The sequence below is a fragment of the Plectropomus leopardus genome, chromosome 16 (genome assembly GCF_026936395.1).
Source record: "Plectropomus leopardus strain MGB_pleo_1.0 chromosome 16, ASM2693639v1, whole genome shotgun sequence".
NCBI classification, from domain to species: Eukaryota; Metazoa; Chordata; class Actinopteri; order Perciformes; family Serranidae; genus Plectropomus; species Plectropomus leopardus.
In genome coordinates, this window is record NC_142191.1 from 24,215,278 (window position 1) to 24,239,034 (window position 23,757).

Genomic DNA, 23,757 nt, shown 5'->3' on the forward strand with positions numbered 1-23,757 from the left:
CTATTGCTCCCTTAAGTGCAATTTATTAGCACCTCTACAAGCAACATTTCCAGGAAGAGCATTGACTAGAAACATCCCATGCGGAAATGCCAATAAATTGCATTTAAGGGCATCACAGAGTGCGGACCTTTCTTCATGTTTTAATCTTTACTGGGTCCACCAGCTGCCTTAAATGTTTTTTGTATGTGTGTGACTACTATGCTTTTTGCATGGAAAACAACAAACATTGCCTCCTTGCATTGTTTTTAAACTGTCAATAGTACCTGAATGAAAACATCAAGTTTGCGTCGTTCAGATGGAAAGGGTTGGGGCGTTTTGGTAATTCAGGGATTGGCCAATGCAATGTCAACAGCTCGAGTCCAACTGGGGACATTTGTTACACATCATCCTGTCTCTGTCTCCATTCATTTTCTATCTGTCGCTGCACTCGACCTATAATGGCAGAAAATGTTCAAAAAGACTTGGATATCACTAGGGTTAAACTCCTTGGGAGCATGAATACACTCAGACATAAAAAGACAAACAAAGGCACTCGTTTAGGAGTGTTTGAGAATATTTTGCCTCGTGGTGCTACAGGAACAGTGTACGATCAATTAAAAAACATTAGGTTTCAAATAAGATATCATTAAATTTTAAGTTACTTGTTTTTGAGATACTTTGTCATCAACCAAAGTGTTGGTCAAGTGATAATTTTGACCTCATGGAGGCTCTAGAAAGGTCAAGAGGTTAAACATCATCACTGGGAATCAGCTTTTGGGCAACATGAACATCTCAAGTAAATTTAATCAAAATCTGGGAAGTAGGTGTTGAAAATTAGCTCCGAAAGTGTTGTTAGATGAACCAAAAACTGCAATTGACAGATGACCACTGTTACAGTCCTTTAACCCGGTCACAAGTGGGACACAAATCTGGTATTCGAGTTCTAGTATTCCCTTTGGAAAGAATCGTACCACAAATATTCAAATATTGGATGACACTTGAAAGCATACAGCAGTCAGAAAAAGTTGTATTTTACAACCATTGAGTACACATTTAAAACCTGCACAACAACAGAATCATAAGATTTTTACTTCAAACTTTTTTATTACAAAATATAAATGGCAAAAAAAGCTTTTTCTTCTTTTGCTAAAACAATGTGATTGGTGTCAGACATAAAGCTTTTTTTCAACTTTTTTTGTGGGTTAACATGCTACAGGTGATACAGTACAGGTGATAGTGCTCCTACTAAAGGGACAGAAAAGAGGATGACAGGAAGGTGAGAACTGACAGAAGGCAGATGGAAAACAAATCAACATAAAGTTTGTTTTGTCTTATCTTAATTGGATACATTCTCAAACCTGCCATTACAAAAAGTTTGATCAATTTGAGTGGATTTAGAATAATAAGTCAAAGGAAATCCACAAAGTGTTTTTCTTTCTGCACCATGTTTTAAACTCCTGTAGATCTATGGTAGTTTTTTTTTTTTTTTCATTACATGGGTTCATTATGGGCTTGTTGTGGCTCAAATCATTTTGTCAAATCCATCAAATACCACCTAATTCTTAAAAAAATACCTTTTTGGTTCTTTAATTACCTCTTTAGTATAGTGCACAAAACTGGGGTTTACATGAACTCATGGCAGCAAAATAATAGCTGATAATCTTTTTAGCTTGACTTAAATCATTAAGTCCATTTGAAGAATCATCCTAAAAGATGGACTTTATAATGGAAAAATCTTAGGTTAATTTATTTTTTATTTTAGTTTGTTCACCTTACTGTGATTATAAACTGAAAGTCAGAGTTTACCATTATTTTTTTAAACTGCCTGGATTAGTCACAGAAAATGATCACATCTAAAGACTGACTCATTTCTAATACTTTAGAAAGTTTGCTAAAATTCAGTTGTGTCTTGGGTACAAGCCAAACACCCATAATGCACCTGACATGAAACTTATGTATTTGTAGGGGTGAACAATTAGCATGTAAAGTAGGACAATATCATAACCATCATTCAGATGTTCCACAAAAGCAGACCACCAATTGGCTGAAAAGAAAGAGAGAACTGATTAAGTAATTTGGCAAAGAAGAAAAAAAATCTGAATATTTAGCTCACTGGATCTATTTATTTTAGTGTGGTGCCATTTTTACTTCAGGAGCCAATGCATTTGATCAAATGATCTTTTCCGGATCAAATGTGTCAAAAGTGTGAAATCCAGGGTTCCTTTCCAAAAGTCCAGTGTGGAGAGGGATGTGTGTGAGGAGGGTGCGGGTGGGAGTGAAGCCAGGGGATGATGAAGGGGTGAGGGGTCGTAAAAGTCTCTCTCCATATTTTCCATCAGAGTCTTTAAATAATGCTTAAAATTTTACATTTTACCGCGGATGTTGTGATGCGTAAATTGGCACCATCTGTGCGTAAAATGATATGGAGAGGAAGGCAGGCGCACAAACAATAACTAATGTCAGAGGTCTTGAATACTTAGACAGCGCGTTTGCTGTTTTAATGAGGCATTTTCAAAAATAGAGCTTTACTTCCCGACCTCGTCGAGGACTTTGCGGTTGAGCTGAGCCTGCTCCCTCTGGCTCTCCATCTTGGCCATCTGGATCATATTCCTCAGCAGGTGGAAGGTGAGGTCGATGGACAGCGGCGACTCTTCGCTCCGTTTCAACAGCTGCGCCGCCCTCCTCACCGCCTCCTCCTCGCTCTCCTCCTCTGGTGGGAGCAGGTGCACAGGGTCCAGGTTTCTTTTCTGGAGAAACCTCAGGATGTTGTCGCCCAGTAGGTCTGACGCGGTGCTGTCTCCGGCGGCGGCCGCGGCTCTGAGGAGCACTTCGTCCAGTTGCTGCTGCGTCTGGAGGCGGCCGCTGCCATCCAGCCAGCCGGGTAGGATGCGCGGTCTGCCGGCGGTGGGGCGGAGGTGAGATGAGAGGAGGACCGAGGAGAGGAGCAGGAGCAGGGGGACTGGCTTCATGTCCTGCAAAAGAAAAGTTATTTATTGAATCATCAGGATAATCGAGCAATCAAACTCACAGAAAACGCAATTTTTATTGCGCACTTCTGCAGTTTTCCAGACAAATATATTGCTGCACATTTACTGTTTTTTATGCATGGATGACTGCAAATAAAATCAACCCTTTGTTACGAGAAGGATGCCTGTGAGACATAAGTCATGAATTAAAATATATCTGTATTAAGGGTGATCTAGGCCCTGGCTAATGATGAGCTTAAACTAGATATATGATGTTATCTTGTACATTCTATGTCAATCACACAGGTACTCTCATGCAAGAAAAAGAAGCGATCTTCAAAACTTTCTGGAAGATTAAACTTGACTAAAAAAGCACAATAATAACCAAAATGTGTCACCTGTTTATTCTGAGTTCAACAGAATGCACATAATAAGACTAAGAATAAAAAGATGATCTGCCTGCACTGCTTGTTGCCACCTGCCATGTTCTCACTTGCACAAATAGATCCAATTCAACAAAACTTAACACTTAAAAGGATAAATGAGAGCTGCAGTACTCACTTTCTTCTCTCCAGATGCTGCAGCTGAACTTCGTGGTGGGATCTCAGGTCGGAGCTGAGTCTGGAAAGTCCCTGTGAGCGGCGACTGGAGAGGACGGAGGGTTTTATACATCCAGCCTGCTCCTTTGACGTCAATGCAAGCACACAAACCGCTTTGGAAACTGGACAACTAGCGAGACGACAAGGCAGTATAGTCTCGAGGGACATCTGGGGATGCTGTGATCGACAGGAAATAAATGGTGCATGTTTTACAGGTTGATTTCCTATCTATGAGAGACCTCCCAGGGGTGCCAGAGGACACAGAAGGGGATGCAGGGGGCCTTGAGGAGGTGGGCGGCTGAAGTTGGGGATTTCTTGAGAAAGTTTCAAAAGTTCTTTAAGCTTGAAGACCATCAATAAAATGTTTTTTCTTCTTAACTTACTATACCTCATTGCTGTTAAATTATTTTCGTACACTGACTTCCTTTAAAAGCTGGCTGAAGACACATGAACATTTGGGTAACTTGTATGCAGTAGCTCTGGGTTTTCTTTATATTATGTTTATGCTTGCAAACCATTTTGCACCTATAACTATGTATGTGGCTTAAGTAGTCATTCCATCATCTGTGTTTTTATTCTTTTACATTATATATTGCCCTAAACTATGTCTGTGGAAAGTGCCATAGAAACAAATTTTACTTACATTATTATTTTTTGATTGTTTCATTAATGGGAATGAATTGTTTGAGTGATTTGTATTTGCAAACTTGCATCAAATCACTATTTAAGGACTATTAAGGTATTTTAGATTTGAATTGAACTGAATTGAATTTCCTCTTGTATAATTCAGAGTTTGGAACCCTTCAGCTCAAGGTGATAAAACTGTGGCATGAGGACATTTGATAACCACTTCTCTTGCTTACAGTCAACATATGGCTTAAAAACAAAATAATTAGGTATGATTAACATGTCCAAATAAAAGGACAGCTCTCCCCAAAATCCAAATCACATATTTTTTCTCTTACCTGTAGTGCTTTTTATCTATTTAGATAGTTTTGTTGTGAGTCGTAAAGTGTTGACATATCGGCCATAGAGGAGTCTGCTTTCTTTCTAATATAATGGAACTATATGGCACTCGGCTTGTGGTGCTCAAAGCGCCAAAAAACACACTTGACAATCTCAACAGCAACGTTTCCTTCCAAAAATCATAAGCTGGTTTTTCAAGATAAGCCAAACCCTTGTCATGAGCAGTTCCATGTAGGAACTATATTCACTGAACAGAACAACACCTGCCAATGGCATCACCGTCCAAGTGTTCATACTCTTGGATAAGAGGCTCGTGCTTGTGACAGCACGAAATGTAAACATTAAAAGTGTCCTCCTCAGCTGAGCTAACTCAGGGCCACTAGGTGAGCTAACAGATCCTTCTACCCATGATACAGTTGGTCTGTGTTGTTTCGCAGAAACTGAAGGTCATCAACAGACGTAAGCAGTTCCAACATGAAACTGCTCACATCTGTTGATGACCTTCAGTAATCAGGTCATCCCTACTGCAGACTTCTCTATGGCCGACATCTCAAACACTTTGCAACTCACACCAATCTCATTTGATAAAAAGCACTACAGGTAAGAGGAAAAATATGCATTTTTGATTTTGGTGTAAACTGTCCCTTTAAGGATTAAACATAGTGGAATAGAGCCTGTTAAGCCAAACTGTGCAACAAGAGGAAACATAATAGATCAGTGTGCTTTTTTTCCCCTCCCTATATCAGTATTAGCTAATTCCACACTATTTGTTCACAGCTAGTCCTTCACAGTTAGATCTTATCATTTCCATGCAACCATCCAATCAGATAACCTTTTGTAAGACTGCTGTGATCAAAAAGATGAAAAATGCCACTAAATGTATAATGCATGACTGAAGGAGCTGTCCATGGTGCTGAACTTTCTGCAGCTTAAGCTGTTGGACAAGTAGCGCACAGTTATAAGTTATGTTTCCCATGTTGATTAGACCAGAGTTTGTTGGAGTGTTAACATACATTTTAGCTAAAATTAATCAAAATAAAACAAATAACCCAGAAAGAGACGTGTAGTTGTTTACTGACAGATTTTTTTTTTTAATGTGCACTCTCTCTGCTATTTATGGGAGGAAATAATATAAGTAAAATTGCAAAAGCCACACTGTATATTCTCTAATTGAGAAAACTATTAGTGAATTTTATAATCAGAATCAAAACTTTTTCTCATTTTTACACAGACATGAAACATCCCAGGCATGTAATATCCTCCAGGTCACACACAATGTAGCCTATTTTCATGCAGTGTGTTTAAACCCAATTATAGTGACAGTTGTGGGATGATTTGCTTATTTTAAAAGGCAATAAATTCACTAAATCAGTCCACATCCTTTGATTCTAAACTTCTGAGCGATAAAGCCATAGTAAATACTAATTATATGATAATTTATGACTCTGTGCATATTGGTATATGCAAATCATACAATTTGTACATCAACACAAATAAAAAGCTAACAGAAATGTCTCACCAAAAAGATATTAGTGTCATTACTGGTGTATATTCAGTCTCCTGCTGGAATGATATACACCTGACCCTTTTAAACAGAATCTTAGCTCCATCATGCCTCATGTACAGATGCTAACAACACTGTGTACTGTAACTTAATTTCATTACGTCAGTTTGAATTTAAAAACACAGCGAGCGTTGGTGCTGAATCAAAAGTGGATTCCAGCTTTCTGAGGAGAGGGCTCACATCCCTTGGGGTGGGATGAGGCTATTTGGCGGATTTTCAATGGATTCATCAGATGTTTTCTGCTTTTTTTTTCACCAGATATAACCCAAGAGTGTTTGTGTGTCAAAAAAGTGTGCAATTAATCTGGTTGACAGTCCAGCTCAGCAGCCTCCACATCTCCCTCCAAACTAACTCCACCCAGCCGATGGACACAAAAGTTAGTGAGGTCAAACATACCACTGCCTGACATCACGTCATGTAAAACTTTATTAGCTTATATGCCAGAGACAGCCTTTGTTATAAAAATGTGCACATCTGAGTACAAAGACCCCGTGTTCACTGAACAGTGCAGAAAGAATTTACACTTACGCAGTGATTTTTGGTCTTTTGTCTATTGTTGTTTAGTACAATCCAGTTAAACAGAAAATAATTCAATGTCATTGATAAGCATTGAAAATGAGAGACTTTTTTTTCTCAACCTGACAATTGATGCAAGTTGCGTTACCCACAGAAGCCTCAAAAGACTATAATGCATTGCTACTTTTGCACAGAATACTTCTGTTTTCTCACTTTCTGGACATTTATGACAAAAATCTAGGAACAGGCTGCATGTCCTTTTCCTGAGGATTGTTGTTGTGTTGGAAACGTAGGAAATCAGTCACTCAACTAGATGAGGCAACGAAACAAATAGTCAACAAACATGCACAGGACAATTCATTATTATTAATTGTGAAACATACTAAAAATCACTAATGAAATGAAAAATGTGAATTTGAGAGGAAAAATCTCTTTCTTTACGAGACAAAACACGATGTTATTAACCTGTAACAAATGATCATTTAAAACCATCATTTCATTTAATTAACAGTACATTAAAAGTATTAGAAAAGTTTCCTTTCTAAACAGCGGGCGTTAATGTATGAGTGTGTATGTGTGTGTGCGTATGTGTGGCTACACCCCGGCCCCACTGCCAAATCCCATTTCCATAAATAACAAACTTTCACAGACATTTATGCAAATTCAAGTTTGACTTTCAAGTGTGAATTTGTCATTCAGAGTAGACAAGTACTTTCTCCCGACCTTTATAAGTGAGTCAGTCACAGTTTTACACATTGGAAATATCAGACAAACTAAGTTAAACCAGATAGGTCTCTCTCTCACTCACACACACACACACACACACACACACACTACAAAGTGTAAAACAGTCATCATCAACGACAACAGGACAGGCCAGACTTGTGATCATCTTTCACATCTTATTGGCCTTCCAGGTCAGGTAGGAGTTCCAAGCAACAGCAACAATCTGGACGACAGCCAACCTGCAAGCAGGAGGAAATTTTATATGTTTAATTTGGATGCAATTCCACAGAGAAATACAAAGTTTATAAACACAACAATAATCAAAAGGAGATTTTCAGTTGAAACACGGTTCAGGAAAACTGCGTTGCTCAGGTATACAAGACAAAACAAATTTTCTATCCAGATACCCAATTTAGATCATTTTTCTTTGCATCTCACACAAACTTCACATGTAATCAATGCAGCTGATTGTTTGAATGTTAATACAACCATAATCTCTTACCTGTGGTGTAGAGGAATGAAGTAGAAATTGGCTATCTGGACTGGAGGCCATAGCTGAAATTAAAAAAAAGAAGATAACACTCAGGGGACTAGTTTACTCATAGGATGCTCAATATGAGTTCAAGAGAAAATGTATATCAATCAGTAGTCCTGGAACTCCATCTGTTTTATTCTGCTACTCAAATTGGTTTGAAACATTGCTAAAAAGGATACAAGTTAACTTGTCAAGAAATTTCCCATGAATTGCAAGAAATTAGGAAAAGGTGAAAAGGTAAATAACAATAATAAAAAATAAGGGAAATGTCCAGAAAACTATATTAACAATAATAATAATAGCAACTTGTAACTTCTTCCACTGTTTCTGAAAGAAATCAAACCAATTTGCTTATGTTTCAAAGGGTTAACAAAACAAGAGATACTTTACAAACACAAGTCAGTACAATGGTAACCATACAAGAAAAACTTACGTAGTAATTCGAGATCAGGGCGTCTGTATAGTCCTATGAACAAAGTTCAAAAGAGTTATTAAACAAGCATCATAATGAGTCTCTTAAATCAATGAGTCTCTTTAATCTATCTATCTATCTATCTATCTATCTATCTATCTATCTATCTATCTATCTATCTATCTATCTATCCATGGCAGTCTCTCAATTCTGACCACTGTAATTTAATATGGTGATACTATATTCAAAGTACAATATCTCAGTCTTTCATGGTATTTATTTTGCAACTTGACATTGCAATGACAATAAAAAATAAAACACTGCGCACTGTCTCTAAAACTGAACATGTATGTAAATTGTAGACACTGTACAGTGCAGTGCTACCATGCTACTTGAAAGCTAAAGCTCTTGGTTCACATCTGAGGATTGAAAATAAGTTAAAGCTGGAAGAAATCCAAATTTGAAAGTTAAGGGTTCATTTGGGAACATTTCAATATCTAGTGGGATAAAGTAGGTACGCACCCTCCCTCTGGCTCTCATTTTAGACCTTTTACTAAAACATACAGACATTGTTGGCCAGAGGTTGCTGATAGCCAAGTTTGTTTTGAATTTACCATTTGTAAAGAAACTTTTTAAACTTCCGGCCTCCTGCTCAGGTATCAGGTTTAGCCCTCCAACACTTTCCATCTCTGAACAGTTGAAACTGCCGGTGGGGGACGAGGTGAGAAATGGTGATGTGTTGAAACTCCAGTTGGTGGGGAGTTTCATTCCAAAACAATGCAGGATGGAAGTTTTACGTCCAAAAATGAAGATCATCAGCAGATGTTCCAAGTAATTTTTGAGTAACTGGTAATGATCGACATCTCTATCAACCCCCTGCAGATACAGTATGTTCGAGTGAGTCTGAGGTGTCATTAATCTTTATTTTCCCTTTAATGATGGCCATTCATGCCAAGGATACATTTGTGCATTTTAAAGTAAGAACTGGAAAAAAAGAGACTGCATTAGCTGTCAACATAGCCAGAAAACAATAGCTTAAACAATTAAAGGGTAACTTCAGTACTCTTCAACCTGGACCCTATTTTTCCATGTTTTTATTGTCTAATTGACTCATGGAGACAAAAGCTTTTGAAATCAGTCCAGTATTGAGCAAGACAGCGGCAACAGGGTGCAACGTCATGGAGAAAGACCTTTTTGTTAAAGAGTAGGTTCCCTTTTTCTAAACAGAAAGAGCTCCGAAATTGTCATCGCCAAACAGTAAAACATGTATACAGAGAACGTGGTTCTCAGTCACTGATGCTCTGGTGCTTTTTTGGCAGTTATTTAACCTTCATATAACACTGAGGCAAGACTTTCATAGTGGCTACCAGGGCACCTCCCCCTTTTAGCTGGTGATCATACACATCACCTTATTTTGGATGTATACCCTTAAACAGGTTTTTTTTTAAAACTATCTACATCTTGTTCATGCTAACTGTAAAGACGTAGAACAGAAAAAACACATATGCGACTAATCAAGCGGTAAAAAATACTACGATATTTTAAAGTTAGATTTACTACAGCGTAGGTAGAAACACGAAAAGTGAAAGCTCTTCATTTATTTTCATTTATTATACAGATGTATTTTGTGTGTAAATGGAGAGGCTGTCTGCTGTTAAATTTTTAAAGGGATACAATCTAATCTAAAATCAAATGTAAAAAATAATAAATAAAATAAAAGAACAAAATGTAATAAAGTACAACACGTAAAAGTTCAGGTTATGCTAAATTTAATTTTATTATTACATATACTGGCAGAAAGCTTATGAATCTTACCAAGGGATCATAATGTCTTATCTTTACCCTTTATTTTATTATTATATTTTGTATTAATAATCAGAATCTTCGTGGTAACTGAAGCCAGGCCTATCAAATAAATGTAGTGGAGTCTAAAGTTTGCCTCTTAATTGTAATGGAGTGGTAGTATAATGAAGCAGAAAATGGAAATACTCAAGTACAAGTAGAGAAAAACTACACTGAGAAACAGTACCTGAGTAAATGCACTTAGTTTCCATCCACTGATCCTAACAATATAGAGAGATATGCTATGACCTCCCATTTTTTTTTTACATAAAAATGTACTAAAACAAGTTAAAATATTATGTAATTCCTTTAACTTATAGAGGTTCTTATATTTAGATGTTTTTTTGAATGAATGATGAAACATAGGGTGGTAGATGAAGAATTTTAAACTCCACAGAAAATATGAAAGCTGTGTGTTTACACACACACACACACACACACACACACACACACACACACACACACACACACACACACACACACACACACACGATATCACTACACACAAATCTTCAATGTCATCTACTTAAAGGTCACCTCTTATGTCTCGACATATAAAAACAACAAGCCAATGTTCCAGTCACAATCTTTTTTTCTGGTTGTTTTTTTTCTTTCAGGGTGAAACTGTTTTCTAATTATGGCCAAACAAGGTACTTTGCCACCTGAGGTGAAATTACCTCCGCTGATCGCTGCGTCAGAGACACGTCAACCCCCCCCCCCACACACACACACACACACACACTCAAGAACTCGAGACCTGTTGTCAGCCCTTTCAGAGGTTCTAAGCTGGCTTGAATCTGTTCTTAGTTAGTATAATAAAAAAATGCACTTTAGTGTCTAAAATGAACAGGGAATAACACATAAGATGCGACAACGGATGTCAAACTAATTGTAGAACCTTAAAAGAGGAAGTTAAATGTTTTCTCACAGTGTTCATCATTTCGTTTTTTTGTTTTTTTTTCTCGCAGCAGTTTCACCACAATCTGCAATTTATTTCAATAGTTTAATTTCCTTTGATTTTCTCCAACCAAATTTTGAAGGTGTAACGTTTTCCAGGGCAAACTAACAGGTAATGTCATTATCAATTATCAACCGTTTCTTTTCTTGATTAATTAATTACTCAGTAAATCTATTAAATGTCAATAACAGAGAGAAATGCCAACATAATTTCTCATCCCCAAACTTTATATCTGTGGAACTGAATTCCCATTACAGTTTGATAATAAAATGTTACCAAATGTGTCCATCCAACATCAAAAATTAAAGTATTCGCTTAGAATCAAATATGACAAAGCAGTCAGAGGATCATATTTTAGACACCATCCTAATAGTTACCTGTGATTTTTTGCTCGATTAAATGACTTATAATTTCAGCTCTGATTGGATCTCTCCATGGAAAACTGACAAAAAAAGTATACCCAAAGATGTATGCATATTACATATACTTCATATTTGCAATGCTATATGTGCTGTTGATGAACATTACAAAAATAGAGGAGCTGCAGTCGGCCGTAGAGTAATAGTGATGGTTTGATGACTTTTTATTATCCCCGTCATCAGGTCAAACCTGTAATTTGTCCAATACTTTGTTTTCTAGGTAAATACCTGGAGAACTGATGGTATTCCCATCTGCTGCACTTTGCTTTTAGTGCTACTTGTGTTATTACTATTGGCATTGCTACTTGGTATTTAGTCAAAAATATCGCGATATGTGATTTTGTCCATATCTTCCAGTAGTCTGGTGAGACCAGCCTGATGACGTGAGCTCAACATCATGTTTCGCTCTGCGAATCAGTCTGGACTCTGCTAACTTTTTACTATTTCTCGCAAATTTTTTTGAGACCATATGTTGCTCTTTGCCTTCTTCCCATGGTTTTGAAAGAAACACAACCATTTTGCTCAGGTTTCAAAGGGTTAAATACGCTAAATATAATCAGTTTAGCAGAGTAAATGCATGTGACACACACACACACACACACACACACACACACACACACACACACACACACACACACACACAGAGAGAACTTGATTAGAGTTAGTATGAGGTATAGATAACAGCCAGTGAAGGATTTTGTTCTGTCGCAGGTGAAAACAGAAGACAGAGATCAGGAAATTAAAAGGTAATCAACACGGTCTTGATTGGACCTGTTCGACTTTAACAATCACAGCGGCTTGTTAGGCGAGTGGCTCGATTAATTTTCATCTCACATTTACTCCGTGCCAGGCGGCTTCGTTGTAATGAGCACATTTGTCATTTATTTTCTGTCCTTTCTGACATTTACCAGGTCGGCCTTTCGGGTCCAACGCGCCTCCTTTTGTAAATAATTGACGGTGACCAGCGGCACGTTGGGTAAGCAAGGCCACGACGGACGTTTGAGCAGCTGGCACAAAATGACAGTTAGCTCTGACCTGGCATACAAATACACACACACACACACACACACACATACAAATATATGAAGGTATGAGTCACTCCAGCTATTTCCACAGCCCCCCCCCTCTCTCTCACCGCTTCCTCCATCACAGGAAATAGTTTCTAATAATAATGGAGGTCAAATGCTGTAGCTACGATAAAAAACCAAACTTCCTCTCTGTGTACTTTTATTTACTTGGGCTTTATTCATACTAATTAAATGCTGTTCTTTAGCCAGCCAAGTCTGAGGAATAAATATAAAATAAAAAATCAAGTCCAATCAGAACAAAAAGAGTCCAGAAATTTGTTTTTAATTATGTAATTTGCACGTACTGCAGCTGAAACCACTGAGGTGATCAGAGTTTATTGTTGTTAATTAAAGTTTAGAATACTTGTATTTAAACAGTGATTTATTTTCAGCAGGTTTCGGTATCGATCCAAAAAGTCATGATATTAGTAACATTATAAGCAACCGTAAAGTGATACCAGTCGAGTTCTTCATTCACTCATACGTATCATGTGAATGAGGTGGCGTGTAGTGAAGTCTTACTTTTAAATGTTTTGGTGGCATCTCCTCATGTGCGGGATGTAACTACTGCTGCAGGATTGTGAGCTCCGTGGCTGCGACAGAAAGTCTGCCCGGCCAAACACACACGGTAACAGGGCTAACTGTTGGCATCACTCAGCTAACTTCACTTAACGGTTATTGATCAGTTTAAGGACAAGGTGAGTTAGATCTAACACTTCTAAAGACTTTTTTTTTTAAAAAGCCTTCTGGGTTGACATGAAAGACCAATTTTACAATAATGAAATCTGAAGAGAAAGAACATAAACAAACATTTTTACTCGAGGTTAAGGACAATTCTGCCCAAACGTTTGTTGTCACATAAAACGGTGTGGTCCAGTGAAAAAGTCAGTAGAACTGGGAAACACGCGGTATTTGTTGGTGAGTTTTCTTGAAACTTTTGTTTTTTGCTCACTCTGTGTGTGTGATTCTACTGCCTTAATTTACATCAAGTTTAAGAAGTTTAAGAAGAGGGATTTGGTTTAAAAAAAAAAGTTTTTAAAAGTAGACTTTACCATTTATTTTGAGATTTTACAATGTAATGTAAAATCTCAAAATAATGATATTTACTGCCCAAACCCACATCAAACCCAATCAATCTGGAAGAGTATAACACTCCTCACCTTTAATGCAGCGTTCAGGTGGAAGGTCAGAGGAGGAAAGATCAGGTCAATGAACTTTAACCCAGAGATCGTTTTGACCCACAGTCTAAGGCTTTTCAGGTTAGAAAAGAAAAGAAGTAGCCAACAACTAACCAACATGACCCAGCATACTTATTAAACCACTCAACACACAAATAGTGATGGGAAGATAACAACAAAAATGCTTATTTCCTGGTTTCGAAGGACTGAAACCTGGTGGAAGGCAGGAAAATACAACTGTATTTGACTGAGTGTCCAGTCAACCTAACTGCTGCATGCCACAGCATCACTGCATCACTGCATCACTGCATGCCACTTTAAAGTGGCATAGAAATAACGCACAAACTCACCCTCTTAAGCTTGGCGATGTTGTCTTCCACCGTCAGTCCGTTCAGAACACCAGAGATACCGAGAAAGGCTCCCAGGAAACATGGAGCGAAACACAACTGCAAAGACACAGAGACACAGTAAAACCTCTGTGTTCAAACTACAGACTCTAAATCATAATTAAACCGACTATGTACTGTAAAACCAAATTCCACACATATTGACTATTAAGTATTGCAGACACTCAGGGAATAAATGAGGCTAATCTGAACAGATTTAAGATAAAGAAAATGATCATTCATTGGGTGAACGTAAGAAAATCTAAATTGTTAAAACTATTCGCTTGAGCACATTAACAAGAAGGACTCACTATTCAAAAGTAGAGGTACACTGCATTTACAACATACAATAAAGCCATTTAAGTTATTTTTTTCTCTAAAAACTGTCAGGTAAGGGAAAAAATCAGGGTCAGCTGATTTGTTTAAGCCCCTGTTTATATCAGTGTCAGAGGTAACATCAACTCAGACTTCTGTTGGCATCTTAACAAACCAAATGCAACAAAAAACGTCTTTGGAGGATCAGATCAAAGAAAAGGAACCTTTTTAAAGCTCCATCTGCCAGAATATAAAGGCTCTAATATTGGCTTAAGGAAAGATCTGATGTGTGAACTGAAGCAGAATAAAGGAAACAAATCCCATATTTACTCTGCAGTGAATTTTCTGCATTTTACTTAATGGTAAGTCTGACGCAGATAGACGCCACAGCTGCATCAAATCTTTCAATGGCACTTCAGTTGTTACGGAGGCAAACGGAGCACCGTACAGTGTGACCACATAACTATTGGAGCGGAGGAGTGGACTCTTTACCTCGGTAAATATTTCAGTGGAGAGGAGGCGCTGAAAGCTCTGAAGTCTTGTTCTGTGGTGGTTTTAGTTTAAAGTGCATTTGTTATGCTGCGGTTTGATTTAATCAAACACCATAGGCAGAGTGAAGAGCGTGCAGTGGCCTCTGCTTTGGCTTTGACATTTTCTAAAAAATACACTGCATTTTAATATTTACTGTATATGCATACAACATTAACACTTTTACCGAATTGTGTTTACTCAATAGTAGTGAGCTTTGTGAGTAAATGTCAGCAAATCTCTCTCTCTATATATATATGTATATGTGTGTGTGTGTGTGTGTGTGTGCGTGTGAGATTCTTGTTGTTGTCTGTGTATTGTTTTTGTTCATTCTTTGTATTCATATGTATTCCAGTTATTTTATTACTTCTGTTACCTCGTTTTATTCTTGTTATCTGATCTCAGTCTCGATTCTCTTACAGAATAATGTTGCTTTTGCCTTTCTTTTTTTAAAGAATGTTTTTTGGGAATTTTTCCCTTTATTTGATAGGACAGTTATACTAGCCTGAAAGGGGGAGAGAGAGGGGATGACATGTAGCAAAGGTCCACGAGTGAAACTGAACCCAGGGCAGCTACGGCAGGGACGCAGCCTCTGTGCATGGGGCGCCCGCTCTACCAGGTGGGCTAATGGGCGCCCAAATCTTCCTTGAAAATCCTAGAAAATCCTTTTCTAATGCGCTTTGCAAACATGGGTTTTGGATAACGACTATTGTTAGATAGGTTAAATGATTAATCAATAATTCCCTTAGTGAAGATAAAATCACTCTGTATGGCCTCTGATGTAATGCCTCATTTCTAGATATAGAAACAGATAATTTAGGGGTAATGTAAACTGATATGGCAGCTGTACCCTACCATCAAATACTGGATTTATTGTGCCCTGTATTTGTAAAAAAATGATCATATACAGTATATTGTCAAAACTTTATTTTAATCTCACTTAAATTATGTATGCCATTAAAAATATAGTTTAAAAAATAACGGCAATGAATGAATTTAAGAAAGACCGGTTAGACTCTGGTTGGTCCTTCATGCTTGCAGCTCAGCAGCTGTATAGAGAGGGAGGAGGAATCAGAGGACGCGCAAACAAAATAAGACAGTGACCAAACTGTACTGTCTGCTTTGTCCCAAACTCTTGACATAATCTGAGTTTCCTCCCATCAGCACGACCGTCTGTCAGCCAAATATGAGGAAATTGTATCATCCACCCTGTTGGCCACAATTAATGAGCTGAGCCCAAGAGAAACGCAGAAAAACACTCACACACAGTAGAATATATGTATCATTTATCGATGAGCTTGTTTCCACTTTGTTTCTTTATTTACTGAAAACACTTTAGTTAATTTGGTTTGTCAGCAACAACAGGTGGTAGTAGAAGAAGAGAGGAATACTTTTCTCACCTGGTCCACCAGCATTTTCTTCATGGCTGCACTTTTAGTTCCTCCAACCACTAGCCGGTCCAAAACTTTGTACCAACTGCCAATTACTGGACCCTTTGTTGTAAAACAAACAAAAGAAATTATGATTAATGGGGGATCTTTTTTTTTTAAATATATTGTTTTTCACCACACATCACACTGAAGAAACCTCTGCAACTTTCTGTCCACTGCTTCTCACCTTAAATGACTTAATTTAAGCCACTAAACTTGATATATTATTCATGTGAGGAAAAGTGATACATGATGTATGAGTTATGAGACAGCTGAGACTTGCCAGATGAATGAGCAAACATGTCTTGGTGTAACATGACTCTTGTGTGTGGTTGAAGAGCTATTTTCTCTATAATTTAAAACAAAGAGGCAGCTCAGCATAAGACGATTATGGAAATATAAATAAACTTTGCTTACGCTGTTGTGATGTCAAAATGAATTGTGCAGCTGTCAAAGGACTTAAACGAGTGAATTCACAACATACAAAGGCACAAAGAAGCACCGTGCAGTACGGATAAGCATGTAGGTACATTATGCACGTCAAGAATAGTGACTTATAGATCTACAAATATGATTTTTGATGCTGCCGCATGTAACTTTGTCCATGGATGTCCTAATTTTGCTTTACATGTTTTCTCATTTGACATGAATAACCAAAGAGATGCCATAAGAAGCACATACTACCTTCTACTATCATACTATTTTTTGGGGGAAATTTGGACAAGTGTGTTACCTGTGTTTTGTTTATGCTCATATAAAATCAATCCAATCATCACAAAACATGCCACACTTTTTTTTTGACATACAATGGGAGTCAAGAGGACACTTCTTACCACAAAGAAGAAACCAATGCTCATCATCTTGGCCGTCCTCTGCACATTGTGATGAGCCAATCCTCTTCTCTCAATCAGCTGTTGGGAGACGACATCACCTACACCCACTAAAGACCCTGGAGGACAAACAACAGACAGATACTGTGGCTGCACATGGTAGTCATAAAGGTGATTTTTGTCCTGTGGATGTTGTAAATCATAATAATAATCAGAACAATCATGACAATAATAACAATAACCTTTATTGAAATAGAACTTCAAGCTTAAGCTTCCGAAACTTCAAGAATAAAAATAGAATATCCAAAAACCCATGTAGCCCCCCAATGACTTCACCAAAAATTAAGAACGTTAGTGCATAAATATTGTGTAACAGCACTGCGTACATGAACAGATGGGGGTGCAAGTACGAAAATACTATTTCATGAATCAATAAGTGAAATGTAAAGAAGAGAATACAGCTCATATTAGCAGATTTAAGAGTAAAAAAAACATAAGCAGATAAAACGCTAATAAAGGAGATAATCTCATATTTGAAATTTCCCCCAATGGGGGATCAATAAAGGAATATTCTATTCTATTCTATTCTATTCTATATAAAACAGGAAGAAAGCCAATAAAAGAATAAATTCATGATAAATTTAAAATAGGTAAATGTGCAAAGTTTATGGAAGTGCATAAAAAAGTCACATAGGGAAACTAAAACAAGACCACGTGTATGTATATATCCATATACAGGACATTAATTTATGTATTTCCACTGCAACTGCAAGAGAATTTTTTATTCTGTATTCAGGCCATAAATGCAAGCAGACAAGTAAAAAATGTACACCAAAAAGCAGGTTATTCTCACATTTATACTCATTTGTATAGTAGATCTGTGTTCAGAAACACATTCATTGCCATTGTATGCTGCATACAAATATGCTGCGAAATGAAAATTCAATAAAAACGGTTAAACTAAAAAAAAACTGTTCACCTCAGTTATATATGTAGCTAAATTATCTGTATCGGTATTAAAAATGGGCAGAGTTCAAACGGGGAAAGGGTGGAGTTCGGTCCAGAAATGGGTGGGACCTCACCAGAAGTTGTTACTGTAAAGCTGAAATGAATGTGATTTGATTAGAAGTTACTATAATGATTGATTATAAGAAAACTATATACAGAACAGCCTCAAATTCCTGACGCTTTGTAATAACGTTTCCAAATTTAAATTGTTAAAACCCTCTTTGATTACTATGATTTGAAAAACTCACAGTACATTTTGTCCACAATCGATCAAAGTTAGCAACAGTCTGCCAAACGCAGGCGCAGCGTGGGTTTGTTTTGCTGATACTTGTCTTGTTTCCTCATTTACAGTGACACAGACACTCAAGCAAGCTTTTCAAAAACAGATTTTCAGCATGAAGCTTAGCGAAATTATTTCAGTGTGCGTATTAGTGCTTTCCTGACACTGTTAGCACATTTAAAGACCATTTTATGTGCTGATATAGGAGAAAATAGCGCACAGCTCATGATAATTCTCTGTGGGCTTGTCAATACAAACGACACCTTTCATACATGTAGTCATTTGATCCTTATTGATTAGTGGAACTAAAAGTGCATTAAACAAAATCGCAGCTGTCGATTTAACCCCTTTCAGGGTGATATTTTGTGCTGTAGTGTGGGTATCAGGATTTTCCTCCCCCTGAATTGAACTGACTGAACTGCTAAGCCTGTGAACTCTCAAAGGTTGACGATAATGGAAGGAGGATTGACAGAAGACCCAGTTTACGATCTAACAATAAACCTGATAGCTGCGAAAACTCTCACATTCAAGAAGACATGAACCGCATCAACAAACACACACTGGACACTGAAAAAAGATTAAAGGGACTGATTTTTGCATTTAGATTAGCATGTTGTGAAATTATTCAAATGCTCAAATAAAATGTATGAAAACTGAAATTACCACCTGGCGGTTGTACGCACTCACGAACCAGTCAAGCTACAGTTACAGTTTACGTCAATGTCTGTCCAGACTCATCTGTAGCCGTGACAGTTGACAATGCTTCAAATATGCTGCAAAGAAGCTACAGATTCTCAGACATGAATGTTTTACACATCTTCATACCCGGCGGCACAAAGAATCGATACAATCAGCACAGTTTTGAGGTCCGCGCCCAAGATTAGTGTCACCAATCCAGTATCTGACCAAATGTCTCCCCTTCAGTCATGGAGATATGACATTATACAACGGCCAGAAAAATGTTTTTGCAGAACATTAGGATGTCACAGTAAATCTGACCTTCTGGTGATAAAATGTCATCACCTTTTCATTTTATCCTGTTAGACATTTGTGTGAAATTTTGTCCAAATTAGCATATGAGTTCTTGAGTTATGGCTAAAACCATTTGACCATCAAATTCTAATCAGTTCATCATTGAGTCCAAGTGGACATTTGTGCCAAATTTAAAGAAATTCCTAAAAAACCGTCTTGAGATATCGCAGTCACAGGAATGAGACGGATGCAAGGATGCAAGGTCGCAGTGACCCTTGACCACCAAATTCGAATCAGTTCATCCCTGTGAACGTTTGTGCCAAATCCAAAAATATTCCCTCGAGATGTTCTTGAAATATGTCGCTCACAAGAAATTTTAAGTACCAGATCACAGTGACCTTGACCTTTGGCCACCAAAATCTAGAAGAAAATCCTTTGAGGCGTTCATGAGATATCTCGTTCACAAAATTGGGACGGACAACCTGAGATATCGTGAAGCGAATTACAATTTGTTAATTTGTTTGTTCTTACCCACTCAGTCATTACACCCACATTACTGTTGGCGATTTATCAAAAATCTCATTGTGTAAATATTCTTTAGAGAGTAATATACCAATATTCATCCCACAATTTCAGCCCAAATATCGGTATCTATTAAGACATTTTGATATTAAATTTTTATCCTATTTTCTCACAATTCTCAATCCTGAAGAGCCCGCCAATACTTTACTTAAATCCTATTATTTAAAACTTAATATTCAAATCAGACAGCTAAAGTAAAGTGCAGGCATTCTGCGATTTCTTAAAAATAAATCAAACCATTTACGTTGCAGTGAGGATCTTCTGTCCATTAAAAAAAACCTCATTCAGCAGGTGGAGAAACCCCACTAACATCACCTCACTGTAGCCCACAACTGACAGCACTGTGTCATAGCACGGCCCCAGCTGAACAAGAGACAATCTTTCCTTAAAATGTCACGGGAGAACTATTAAAGGGTAGTTAGGGTGACAAGGTGGACACGCACTCACCAAAAATGTCAATTGCACACCCTGAGAGCAATAAATACGTTGTCACTTTGACTCAAGACTCCCTGATGGACAGTAAAGCACTTAGACGGTTTCACTCAGCATCATCAGCACTTCAGTTTGTATTAAAACTACTCACAATAACTTGTAATAAAGTTAAACGTCTTTTGGCTTTGTCGGTTGTCTGAGTCACTGAGCATCTAGTTTGACCTCAGTCAACCTCAATGAGAGGTCTGCACTGATCTGACAAGAGGAGTGGACGAATCATTGAAATACAGCTACATTTTTGATGGGAAAACCACCAAAATGTTTCAAAGAGTGGTAATTATCACAAGCCAACAAAAACCATTTTTACCCACAAAAAACAAACAAATAAACAAACCATAAACCAGCTCAACTAATCAAAATCCTGCAGAAATTCTTTAGGAAATTTTAATTAACTATTATAATAAGAAAGACTAATAATCGCTGGTGGAAGAAGTTATCAAGTCCTTTACTTCAGTGAAATTAGAAATAGTACAGTCTAAAAATACCTCATAGCAAAAGAAGTCCCAAATTCAAAATGTTAAATTAATTATTATTATCTGCACTAATAGGATCATAGGTTAAAGCACTCATTAAGCAGAGTGACTTTTTCACAATGTTATATTATTATTATTATTATTATTCGTCATTGTGGAGCCAAATTTTTAATAAACTTTGTGTACTACTCGGCACATTAGACACGTCACATTACATGTTTTTTTTTAGTAAAATTGAATTATAAGCATCAAATAAATGTAGCTGAGTCAAAAGTACAATATTTGGCTCTGAGATATAGTGGTGTCGAAGTATAAAGTCGCAAAAAGACGTACAAGTACAGCTCTGTAATAAGTTAGATTATTATTATTATGTTATTATTAGTCAGAGTATCTTGCTGATAGTTATTGTGTCTCCTTTTCTGCTTTAACACAGCAGTTTCCCCCGCTCTGAGGCTAATGTAGGATCATCTTATCAGACAAATGGTGAGCATTGTCTCCATCTAGTGGTGTAAAATTGTGTTACACTGGAATACTGCAGCATTACATTGCTACACTTTTTTGAAAACATGGACATTTAAAATTTGCTCAAATATTTTGGACAGATTGATGAGTTATATTTTCAGTCATAGGAGATATGGTCAGAGTCACAGATCCTGAGCATGTTGCTCTGTGGATCAGCAAGTTTCAGAGGAAGCAACTTCAGGAACTTCTTTGCATTTTTGGACATGAGGGGTCAAAGGTTATAGGTTTATGTTCTGGAAGCGTTCTCCACAGGCTGTTTGGGAAACTGTCTGCACAATAGACTTCCTTCACCATCTAACAATTTTGGGCTGTTGTAGTTGTTCTTCAAGCTTCTACAAGTGCAAACACACTTTCAATATTGTTTATGGACTTACTTTAATGTGATGTCGTATTTTTATTTCTTTGTACCTATTTTATCTTTTTAATTTACTATTCTATTTCCTTTTATCTGTGGTTTGATTGCTTTTATTGTTTCTGTTGTTGTTAATTTTGTCTATTTCTTTGTATTATTTTATATCGACATTAAGCATCTTTTCAATTTTTTTTTTTTTTTTTTTTTTTAGTAAGAACATAATACGCATGGCAAATTTGTCCACAAAGTTACCATCACTGAAATAGGTGTGTCATAATTGCTTTTTTTGTTTGATGAACAATCTAAACAATTCAAATGTATTTACTTAGTGCTATGTGTATTTTTAAAATGGTAATTTTGCAAATAGCCACTTTGCACAGTTACTAGGCTCAAAGGTCTCTCTTTTTTGTTGATTCGCAGGCTGAGCTGCACTGTTCACGGGAGCAAAGGTCATGAAATGTGACAGGCAGTTGAACTTTTTAAGCCCCCAACTTAAATCATCACTTAACTTTAACCAAAGAGTGAGTTTAAGTATTACAAAGAACATTATTGTACCTCCTAACTGCCTATTTATTACTAACTTCATTTGTGTGCTATGTTTTGGAAATGACATTTGCAACTTTTGTGCAGCTGCAGTTGTTAAATGTGTGCAGTGTGTAAAACAGACTGAGTCCTACCAGCAGTTACTATCTGCACCGTCCAGGGGCGTTTGGTCATCAGTGCTTGGTAGGATCTCCAAAGGCCTGCCATTCTCCCTTCTAGGAAAAAAACAAAGAATAAATTACAAAAAGGGACATTGCAAAAAAATAAAAAAATAAAGAATAAATCACCCCGCCCACCGACAGGCAATGTGATTCAAATCAAGCCAGCAAATAAGCGCCGTTACACTGTCAATTATGGCTTGTTAGTTTAAGTAGCTATTCTGTTTCTTTAAGGGAGCGTTGGAGATAGCTACTGTTTACCTAAGCAAATAATTACTCAAAAATTAAATTCATATTTTTTACAGTTCACCCTTCTGACCATTTCGGCATGGAATGATTGATACTTACTTAAACATTTTAATTTACCCACATGATCTGTTAGCAAATTGACATAACGACATTACAGCATCAAGCTGTGTTTTAACTAAAATACGCCGTCCTCTGTGAATTCTGTCGACGCCGAATTAACGAGTGGCTTCAAATGATTTAGTTAACAATAAAAATCTAGTTTTGAAACACACGTAGATTTATAAACAGCCGAGAAAACTTTAAATTGTTAAGTTTTTGAGTGCAGTTCGGCGTGACGGTCGGTCACATTTTGGCTAAGCTAACGTCACAGCAAGTTTAGCGCCGCGTCTTAATTATCGGCGTCAGAGCAGGTTGTTTATAGCTAACAGCTTAAAGTCTGTAACATTAACGAGTTGTGAATCAAAGTAACTTCTAGCGTTAAAATTCAGCGTTTATCTTTTAACTGCACAAGACAACTGCTTAGCTACCTCCTCACGAGCAAAAGTATCGCCGCGTGTATCCAAACGTTAACGTCTTTAAATACTTTGAATATTGTTAATCAATGTAAATAAAGTGTGTCCATGCCTGTCAATGCGCCCGGCTGCTGAGTGAGCTGCTGGTGATGCCTTCACGTCTCCGCATCCGGTCCGAAATTTTGACATCTGCAATTAGCAAAGTAAAAGGCAGAGTTATGGGGGAACAGAAGTGCTTTGCATTGGTGCAGTTTCAATATTTATAGTATTGTGCAAAAGTCTTAGGCAACCATAAATCTGTTGTTTTAGCAAAGATGCTATGAGGATATAAATGTATTTGTTTCTTGGTTTCTTTATTAAGATACAAATAAAGAATATAGAGAACATGCTACTTTAGC

At 37.2% G+C, this 23,757-nt stretch overlaps 2 protein-coding genes across 3 annotated transcripts; both read right to left on the bottom strand.

Moving 5' to 3' along the window:
• Positions 1-100: 100 nt before the first annotated feature.
• Positions 101-3,855, bottom strand: ucn1 (urocortin 1). The gene is made up of 2 exons (XM_042504058.2): positions 3,507-3,855; positions 101-2,951 (listed from the first exon to the last, which is right to left on the bottom strand). Exons 1-2 carry the CDS (start codon positions 3,615-3,617, stop codon positions 2,505-2,507), a joined length of 558 nt encoding a protein of 185 aa, XP_042359992.2. The 5' UTR covers positions 3,618-3,855; the 3' UTR covers positions 101-2,504.
• Positions 3,856-6,482: 2,627 nt separating this feature from the next.
• Positions 6,483-23,566, bottom strand: mpv17 (mitochondrial inner membrane protein MPV17). 2 transcript variants are annotated; one of them, XM_088089215.1, is made up of 8 exons: positions 23,472-23,566; positions 22,575-22,655; positions 17,220-17,335; positions 16,357-16,449; positions 14,078-14,173; positions 8,285-8,317; positions 7,819-7,871; positions 6,483-7,555 (listed from the first exon to the last, which is right to left on the bottom strand). In XM_088089215.1, exons 2-8 carry the CDS (start codon positions 22,645-22,647, stop codon positions 7,486-7,488), a joined length of 534 nt encoding a protein of 177 aa, XP_087945341.1. In that variant the 5' UTR covers positions 22,648-22,655; positions 23,472-23,566; the 3' UTR covers positions 6,483-7,485. The 2 variants fall into 2 exon arrangements, with proteins under 2 accessions (XP_087945341.1, XP_042359412.1); XM_042503478.2 differs by having other exon boundaries at positions 23,375-23,503.
• Positions 23,567-23,757: the final 191 nt, after the last annotated feature.